We start from the raw sequence: 10,418 nt of genomic DNA on the forward strand, positions 1-10,418 counted from the left end.
CCCTACATATCAGCAAAATTAGCAACCATACCCTACAGTCCCTGCATCTAAGTCATTTACTAACACTGGTCTTGGGTTTAAATGAAATTAAAGAAGAAACTTGCTTTTAAAAGCACATTTCACAGCCTGCAGACATCCCAACATGCTTCAGAGCTGACCTTTAGAGTAACTCGTACTCCCTAATGTGTGAGTGAACGGTGTCCTCCACAGACAGACTCACTTTGTTTGATTGTGGCCTAGCTGGGAGTCTCTGAGCGTCTAATAACTCCTTGGTAACCATAGTGATGGATTGAAGCGGTGGTTGTTGCTCAGTGTGTAATTTTGAACTAGAAAAGAAATACCGTCAGAGTAACATGTGGAATGTTTGGAGGTGGATGGTTAATTAAATCATTGACAGTGAGCGAGTGATTTTTTTTTGCCATCTTTTCAATCGGGGTGTCAGAGGCCTTGGAGCCTGCGGTCATAGCAACGTACTTGCAGCATTGCTTGAGAAATCCTGGGTGTGCTGTAGTTGTCGGGTAATTGGGAGATGTTTGGTAAACAGAAATAGAAACACGAAGGCACAGGAGTTACTTTTTCAAGGGGGTGCGGGGTGGGGTGGTGGTATCTGTGAAAATAGTCAAGGGTCCCAGAGGATTGAGGATTTGTCAGTGCAACAGAGCCACAAACCAGAATCGAACCTGGCACCAGCCTGGCCTAGTGGCATTCCAAGTGTACGCGGAGCCCTGTGCGTGCACGCCCCCATGCCCGTGTACACGGAGCCCCATGTATGTGTGTGTGTGCCCGTGCCCATGTACGCGGAGCCCTGTGTGTGTGTGCACGTGCCCATGCCCGCCGTCCCCCATGTGTGTGTGTGCCCATGTACGCAGAGCCCTGTGTGTGTGCCTGTGCCCATGCCCGTGTACGTGGACCCCCATGTGTGTGTGTGCCCGTGCCCGTGTATGCAGAGCCCTGTAGATGCCCTTTTTGTGCCCTTGGTCTGAGGTTTTACCCCCACCAGGATGGAGACAGTGTTGTGCTAAGAACAGTTTGCTACGGGTGGTGCATGGTGTCTCATACCACTGGAAATCGCAGTCCTATGTCCCTTTGGGATCTTGGCTGTAACGGGACATCTCTACATTATAAAACTCATGGAGTTTGATTTCACTCATCCTCGATGCAGTTGTTCCCTATTTCTGTCAAATGCAATTACAAGGGAATTGTTTGAATTGATGATCTATGATGCAGGCCTGAGTGGGTGAGGCATGTATAAAGAAAGGGTGTTGTTTACCAAAAAATTTCCTCACAACATTTAGTACAAAGGTATGTAGATGGCATTCTCTATTGGTAGTGGAGAAATATCAGGCTGTTTGTTAAGGGATGTCGTGCCAATCGAGTGGGGGGCCACTTTGTCCTGGATGGTGTTGAGCTTCTCGCGTGTTGTCCCATCCAGACCAAGTATTCCATCATAAGATGGTAGACTGGCTTTGGGGGAGGTCAGGTTCTTGCTGCATTTGTTCATGCCACAACTGCATGGGGTGCTCTTTGGTATTGATATATCTCTGATGTTCGAATTGTACAGCAATGCTGTGCACAAACAGAAACCCTTCAGCCCATTGTACTCCTGCTAGCTCCCCGACAGCATAATCCAGTTAGTCCCACTCCCCAATCTTCTCTCTCTGCCAGTCATTCTGTCCGCAATTACTTATATTTCCTTTAAGTATTATTATTAACTGAATTCCCTTGTGAAAGCTCCTATTAAATCTGCTTCTAGGCAGCGCATTCCTGATTTCAAACTATTAGATTGCAATCAATTAGTGACTACTGTCTAGCAGGCTTGCAAGTGACTGACCCAGTTTAGCCCCACATACAGACTCTTTCCACATGAAGTTATCATGTGTAATTCACCACAAGGTTCAGACAGCCGGGACAACGTGAGGGAGTGTTGCACTGTTAGATGCTCTGAGACCCTTCACCCTATGATACCATACCAAGGTTGGGCCTGCTCTTGGTGCTGGATGCTACAAGGTCGAAGGAGAGCAGGGGAGTTCTCTGTGGGAGCCAATATCAATCTAAGCTATTGTAACATTGACCATTTGTGGAGGCTTGCTGTGTGCACCTAGGCTGCCGCAAATGGTGCAGCAGGTTGGAAGGGCTGAATGGCCTATTATCTATGTTACTGATCAACAAAACAAAATTCCTGGGGTAATATTGCTCTGTTGTTTACGGGACCCTGCTGTTCCTAAAATGGCAGTCGTGCTTCTTAAATTGTAACAGTGGCCACCCTTCTAAAAGCTCTTCATTGGTGATAAAACAGATTGTGTTGATGAGTTGTGCAAAGTGCTATTTAAATGCAAACCTTTCTTTATGGCAGAAGTCAAAGTGGGACTAGAGTCTGTTTATGAAACTTATGCAAGGCCAATCATTCTCCTCAATTAACAAAGCCAGGCTCTGGGCCTGAAAGTAGGCCCATCAAGGTGGAGTCACTGGGAGAGATGATCAGGTCAGAGCTCAGTAAGCGAGTGAAAGGTGAAGCAGGAGAGACTTGCCCAGTTTTCAGGAGCTTGAGAAGGTATGAATTCTTGTGAGGCACCGTATGGTGGGTCTTGCTGTGAAGACAGGATAAATGTGCAGAAGGAAACTGGGTCAATGCTGAGAGGATGTTTGCCCTCATGGGAGGGTCGAGGACCAGTGGCCATAGTCTCAGAATTAAGGGGGTCCAGTTTAGGGTGGAGATGAGGAGGAGTTTCTTCTGAGGGTTGAGTGTCTTTGGAACTCCTTGCCCCAGAGACCTGTGGGGGCAGAGTCCTTGTATAAATTTAAGGTTGAGATAGAGAGATTCTTCATCAGTCAAGGAATGAAGAGTTATGGGGAAAGGGCAGGAAAGCAGATGTGAGGAATGTTGGATCAACCACACTCCTATTGAATGATGGGATAGGTTGGAGTAGCTGAATGGCCGCCTCCTGTTCCTATTTCTTCTGGTCTTAATTGTATCTAGTGGTACAGTGATAGTAACCGTTCCTCTGGATCAGGAGGCCAGGGTTGAAGTCCCACCTGACCTGAAGGAGTGTCATAACATTGAACAGGTTAACTTATCAAACTAGAAGGATCCAGGGACAGTCCATGCAAGGATTGCCCTCGATGGTAAAACATTCTCTCAAACAGAAGAAATCCAAATCACACTGGCCCCTCCTATCTCTCCGCTGCTAATGAAAACTCCCTGTACTATAATCAGTAATGTTCATGGCATTAGTGGGGAAGAACCCTGAGTCATCTTACAGCTCTTGGCCTGCAGTGATAGTGTCCCTACCTTTGAGCTAGGAGACCTGTTTTCAAGTCGCACCTGCTGCAGAGGTGTGTGATAACATGGCTGAGCAGGTTGGTTAGAAAATAGGTTTGCTCCAAAAAATGGGAGGAGGGTTCGGGGCTTGAGCAGACAAGGAAGGTAAAGGCTGATGGGGGATGGAGCCTGTTGTTTGGAAGTAGCTGGATGCTCCCTCTCACGCTCTGCAGACTGGGCTGATGCATAATGGGGGAAGCCAGCCCTTTGTATATGTTCAGCTGCTGCATACTGACTGAATCCCATTCTACGTTAGCAGCACTGACTAATTGGGTTGTGTTACTTGCACAGTAGTGGTCTTTGTGTTCAGGCGAGACATTGTGTTCCTTGAAAGGTGCTAGGCATCTCTTCGAGCCTTTTGACTAAAATGGGAGAACTAATCCTGGGATATTTTAATCCACAGCCATTATGGGCTGCATAAAGAGAGACAGTTTTACACAAAGGAAGGAACCACCTTGAAATTCAATTTCTGCGTCGAGTATAATTTCCCAGTTTTGTCTGTAATCGACTCACTGCAGTTCCGTGACTGACAGGGGTTACCAGCCTGGGAAATGTACATCTCTGGCTCTGACCCCTTCCGTGGGAATTTGGTGATTAGTCATTGGACTCATGACGCTGTGAACGTCAAATTCAGACAGCAGCTTCATATTTACTTCTGGTTCCCGTACGCAAAGTATTTCACACCGAAGAACCTGGGAAAAGAAAGAAAAAGTAGTTTGGTTATGACATAATCAAAAAGTTTTATATAATAGTGTAGTGGTGAGGGGACCCAGGTTTTAGATGTTGTGAGAGAGATTCAGGGGAGGCACGAAGATGAACTTATCCATGCTGTAGAGTTTTAATTCTCTGGGAATCTGCTGTCTGTGAAGTGGGGTGGAAGAAGAGATGCTGAATGAGTTCCAAAGGAAATTGGACAGGGACCTGAAGGAAGCAGACTTCCAGGGCAATAGGAACAGAGTGTGGGAATGGGACTGACTTAGAGGCCTGGCATGGATTTATTGTGTTGAATGGCTTCCTTCTCATCCATAATCACTGGGTGTCTAGCTTTAGTATTGCATATTTTGCCTCCATAAGATACTTTAGAGCCAATGCAGTACTTTATTTTGAAATATGACCTATAATAAAAATGTGAGAATATCGATGAACTGCAGTTCGAATGTTAAATGTAGAAAGCAAGTGGGAGTAGGTACTTCTATTCAAATATAGGGTCCTTATAATGGGCAGGATGTGGTTTCAGTATAAATGGTAGCCTGTTATGTTGCTATTGAATGGTGGGGAAAGGGGTTACCTGCTTCTGATTGACAAGCTGATGGGACAATTGGCAATGACTGAATGTGATTTAATCTTAGCGTGTTGCTGTGCAGTTGACTGAAATGGAAACCTCTGGGTTAGTCCATGTGAGCAGTAGGTTTCCTTTCAGTAAGTTATTAAAACTAGGCCTCAGCTGTGCTCCAGGTGGCTGTAAAAGAACACAGTGCCATTACTTTGAAAAATATTGCTGAAAACAGACACACCCTGTTGAAGCTCCTCATCCTGCACCAATCAGGACCAGCACAAGAATGCCAAATTTCAAACAGCCACAACAATTTACGCTACAGGAGGAAAGGGTGCTGTTTGGTTGGCAAGTTGACTCTGGTCAATTACCCAAGAGCTTGGGAGCCTATAGTTCCCCTTCACTTCTGGCATGGCAATGCCTTAGCCAATCAGGCTTCATAGAACACGATAGCACAAGAACAGGCCCTTCAGCCCACCATGTCAGCACTGATCATGATGCCATTTTAAATGAATTCCATCTGCCTGCTCATGGTGTGTATCCCCACTCTTTCCTGTCCATGCATGTGTCTGACTAAATGTCCCTGAAGTGTTGCTATAGTGTCTGTAGAAAATGTGTGTATCTTTGGAAAATTGTTTCTCTTTTTGGCTTTATTCAAGTAATGTAGCAGTAAGCAGTTTTATGAAGAAGTTTTCTCCTGGTCTCCAGGCCAGTATTTATCCCTGCACTAACACCCTGAGCTCAGATGATCTGGTCTTTATCACATTGCTGCTGTGTGGGGGCTTACTGTGATGAATTGGCTGCTGAATCTCTTGCCTTGTGACAGTGTGACCACACTTCAGAAATACTGACTTAGTTGTGAAGCACTCTGGTGCTCCATAATATCACTCCATCCCTGGGGCAACTTTCTGAAGTTGGGCTTTTACAAAGGAGGGTAAATGATTGGGTGGTGGGAGGGATGACTTCAGTTAATGGATGTAGATGGACCAGAATCCATTGAGAGGATGTGGTGCCAAAACTCCCTGATTTGGACACAGTGAGTAGAACATTGTAGTCTTGTAGTCAGAGTACTAAATGTTCACTCTTATCCTCAATGGGTTGACCTCTCATTGAGGCTCAATCAAAACATATCTGCTACCAATTTGCTTCAAACAAGACTTGTTTCTCAAAAGCCTTGGACTTCTATGTAAACACGACTTATATCATTTTGGGATTTTTTTTATTCTGGGGTGTGATAGTGTGTTAGCAGGAGAGACTTTTTCTTAGAGAATAGATAGAACAAGGCACATTGTGTGACTTGTACAAAAATTTCATCCATCAGCTAATCGCCATCGAAAAGCATGAGGAATTTTTGCAGAGAATCTTTTTGCCATACTTACACAAACCTTTCTGCTTCTCAGCCGAGCACTATTACAAGAGAGGAAAGCATTATAGAACGTGGATTGGAACTTGCATCTTGGTGTTGTTGGGTGGTACACTGAAGGGTGAGAGTGAGGGGATATTTCAGCCAGGAGGAAGCTGAACTAAACCTGGTCACTCCCTGCAGGATAGTTCATCCTCCATGTTAGTTGTGGCTTGGTTGGTGACACCCTTTCTGTATGGGGTTAAATTCCACTGCGGTCCATCGAGTGCTACATTGCTGCAGGTGTGCTGTTTACCTTCTCTCATTGATTCCATTGCTGTTAATTTGCCGTTTGCGAATTAGCTGCCACTTTCTCCCACATCTAAAATAGTGGCTGTTTTTGAAAGTGCTTCCTGAAATATTTTTCAATGTAAGTTTGGGAAAAGCGTTATAAGAATGATAGTCTGCCCTCCTGTGTTTATCTCCTTAAATATTACTCAACCTCTCCCAATGGGAGCAAGCTTCACATTTTCTGCACTCACTGGGCAAAGGGGTTTCTCCACAATTGCCACCTTGTATTATTGGGAGCCGCCCAACACCAATGAGCCTCAGCTTAATATTTCCCCCACGAGTGAAAATATGTTCTGATTACTGAGTGAGTCATTGCATTCTTGCGAAGTTCATGTTTCCTTTCCCTATGTGGCTAGGAGCAATTAGATATCAGTTTCTACCCTCCAACGGCACCAAATATCTGGACAAACTTTACCGCTGACATCATTAATCTGTGTTTCTTGTGTTCCTGCGTTGTTCCCGGAACTGTCAGTCGTGGCCTAGTGGGACCATCTCTGCCTGTGAGTCAGAAGGTCGAAGTGTTTAATTCATACACGAGGCATGATCCAGGACAGCACATCCTAATGCAGTGTTGAGGGACTGCTGCCTTTAAAATGTGACATTAAATCAAGGTTAAGAACCCACAATGCTATTCAAATAAGCTCACTTTTGTCTTAGGCCAATATTTATCCCTCTGTTAACACCAGAAACAGCCAATCTGGTCATAATCATGGTGCTATTTGGCAGAGGTTGCTATGCACAAATTGGCTTCCCTGTTCTCCGGATTCCAACAGTGATTCCAACTCAGTAACAAACACAGAATCCTGAAAGAACTCAGCAGGTCTGGCAGCATCTATGGAGGGAGGAACCAAGTAAACCCATCTTGAGTCTGTGTTCGCTCTGTTTCTCTCTCTTCCCACACATGCTGCCAGACTTGTTGAGTTTCTCCAGCACTTTGTGTTTGTTTCCAGCATCTGCTTTTATTCAGAAAACTGTAATTACACGGTCGGAGAGACCCTGAGCTTGAATTGGAAAGGCACTGGATGGGGCAACATGGTGGCTCAGGGGACAGCACCAGGGATCCATGTTCGATTCCACCCTCAGGCAACTCCATGTGGAATTTGCATTTTCTCCCCATGTCTGCATGGGTTTCCTCTGGGAGCTCCGTTTCCTCCCACAGTCCAAGGATGTGCAGGCTGGGAGGGATTAGCCATGGGAAATACAGATTTCCAAGTGTGAGATGTGTCTGGAACTGGAACTGTTGCAGCAATGTCCAACCTGCAACAGGCAACTCATGAATCCCAGCCACTGGCTTGGAAATCCGGGAATCTTGCACTCCTGGAGACTTCAGGGAGTTCTGGAGAGTTGGCAGCCTGGTAACCTGCTGCGGACAGATACTTTTTGGAGTGTTATGTGATTGAAATCTATTCTGTTTTCTTCTTGCTGTAGGTCAGAAGACACTTCACCACAGGAGTGACATCCTAGAGACGGTGGTCCTAGTTAATCCTGCTGAATACACAGTGGCCTCTGAGGTAATGCTGACAGATTGCTGGATTCATAGGCGCTCAGTTATTTTACCCATTGCTCTGAACGGCAAGAGATTGTCTTTTTATGAAACTGGGACAGGGATGGAGCTCTCTGGAGCACTGAGAAGATCAATTGAAAGGTCAAGACTCTCTCTTCAGGCAGATGATTGGAGGAGTGAGAGGAAATTTTGACACTCTTTTATGTTGCCTTGATAAATACAAATGAAAGGTGCGGCTAGTTTGTGAGGAGTGGGAGATTTGTAACGTACAAAGAAATGTGTGCAAATAAACTTTCTCTTAGTGTCCTCCGATTCGGTTCTTGATTGGGCAGTAGATAATTTGACTGAATTCAATCACAACTAGTCAGAGGCCGTTCTAACTCTCCACATTAGCAGGGAGGTGATGGCCTAGTGGTAGCATTGTTGGACTGTTAGTCAAGAGACTTGATAATGTTTTGGGGATCTGGATTCGAATCCTGCCAAGGCTGATGGTGGAATTTGAATTTAATAATTAAAAGGAACAAGAATCTAATGATGAATATGAATCCATTGTAGAAAAATGCATCTGATTCACAAATGGCCTTTTAGGGAAGGAAACTGCCCTCCTTTACCTGGTCTGGTCTACATGTGACTCCAGACAGCAATGTGTTTGACTGTTAAATGTTGGCCCAGCCAGCGACACCTTCATTCCCTTCGATGATTTTGAAAACATAGCCTGTCCTTTTGTGCTCGTGTCTACAGTGGTCCTCCATGCTCCATACCGTGGCAAACCTCTTGGTTTCTAATGATCTATTTGTAAGGCATAGCGATTGAGTTATGAAGCTCTCAAGGTCGTCCTCCATCGTTGGCTGCTGGTAGTTCCTTGGCTTGATTTCCATCAGGACCTCTCCAGTGTGTGCGAAGGTGTTGGTTTGAACTCCTTTCCCTGACATCATCTCCTTTACATGCTCAGAGGCAACATGGGGGCAGAGGGCGGGATGGAGGGACCCTGCAGACCCAGGCAACTGTTTCCAATGACGATGTTTCTCCTGTCTCGGTCTAGGTTCACTCACTCGTGACAGACCCGTCTCGCCACAAGCTTTTGGTACTGTGCGGACAGACCTCCGACCAGGGAGACCTCATTCTGCAGACCGGAACCTACTCTTTTCAAAGATTCATTGAGACTTTCGCAGACCCAGAGGTGAGAATTACCAACCTGTAGTCACTGTCCGTGAACCACCATGAATAAAAGCAGGAGTGAAGTAAGGTCAGGGAAAGGAGAGAAAAGCTGTACTGTAGCTCAATCAATAAACAGCCCGACCCAGATCCCATTTCGATTGCTGGTCAGAACCAGTTTGGCTGATCTCCAGTTCACTAAGAGTTTCATTGGTGTTGTTCCTGTACAAAGGACAAATCCCATTATTGTTGTCCCCCTATGGACAGGTGCAGTCCCATTGGCGTTGTCCCATTGTATGAGGGGTAGTCCCATTGGCGTTGTCTCCCTACTGGGGGACAATGAAGAAGCATCCAAGACTCTTACTGCTGGTCTCGGGATGCCTTCTGGAGAGGCTGGCTTGGGACAGATTGATCTTAGCTCTCATGTTTTCCATTTTTGAGCGGCACTGCTGCTGGCCTGTCCTTCAAGCGTATTAGCTGGGCAATGGATAGTACGCTTTCAGGGGTGCTAAGATCTACAACCCGGCTATAATCGCTGCCTTTAGCAGGGAGAGGAGTATCAGTAATAATGGATGCTTCAGTTTAGTACAAACAAGTGTTCAGCATTTTCAGTTTCGGGTGGAACTTATTGGGCAGGCATGACCCTATTGACGCAGCAGCACCTGATCCTCTGTCATCTCACCCCATTGCCCCCTCAAGCCCCCCTCCTTCAGTATATCAAAACAATTCACCTCAGCTGCTCGTTGACAGAGTATATTACAGCATGAAAGAGACCCTTTAGCCCATTGTATCCATACAGGCGCCTATCTACTGTACGCCCATTTCCCAGCACTCGGTCCAGAGCCTTTAGCCAGTCAAACTACCTCTTCTGTTGTGGGAATTAGGTTCAGTTTCTCCCTGCTCTGAGTGAAGAGGCTCCTCCTGGTTGTTGATCCTCTGCCACTGCCATTGTGGCTGTAAACCCTTTTTGTACCATCTCAAGTACCTCCAATCCTTGTTAAAATGTAGAAGCAGAAGTAGGCCATTCAGCCCATCAAGCCTGCTCTACCAGTCAATGAGATCACGGCTGATAATTTTGAACTCCACTTCCCGGCCTTTTTTTCGCCCGTAACCCTCACTGATTAAAAACCTGTGTATCTCAGCTTTGAATGTATTTACTGACCCAGCCTGGACGGCCTTCTGCAGGAAAGAATTCCAAATTTGCTACCCCCTGAAATTCCTCCTTGTTTCAGACTTGATGTGAGACCCCTTATTCTGACATGATCACCCTCTGGCCCTTAACTCTCCCACAGTCATAGACCCTCTAAAGAGCGGAAGCAGGCTGTTCGGCCCACTGGGTCCAGACTGACCATCCGAGGACCATCCCACCCATATGCATTCTATCCCTGTAACTCTGCATTTCCCATGGCTACCCCACTTAGCCTGCACATTCTATGGCCAATTTACCTTTGGACGTCTGTGCAGGGGTCCGCAG

General features: G+C 46.0%; 1 protein-coding gene across 2 annotated transcripts in view; it reads left to right on the forward strand.

The window, feature by feature from the left end:
- The window catches only part of map1aa (microtubule-associated protein 1Aa), a 127,117-nt gene that overhangs the window by 93,514 nt on the left and 23,185 nt on the right, over positions 1-10,418 (forward strand). For both annotated transcript variants that reach the window (XM_048520872.2, XM_048520873.2), the window contains 2 exons: positions 7,714-7,796; positions 8,832-8,969. In XM_048520872.2, coding sequence (XP_048376829.2) covers positions 7,714-7,796; positions 8,832-8,969 — 221 coding nt within the window. The remainder of the gene's footprint in view (positions 1-7,713; positions 7,797-8,831; positions 8,970-10,418) is intronic.

This window comes from Stegostoma tigrinum, chromosome 36 (genome assembly GCF_030684315.1).
Source record: "Stegostoma tigrinum isolate sSteTig4 chromosome 36, sSteTig4.hap1, whole genome shotgun sequence".
Classification (NCBI taxonomy): Eukaryota; Metazoa; Chordata; class Chondrichthyes; order Orectolobiformes; family Stegostomatidae; genus Stegostoma; species Stegostoma tigrinum.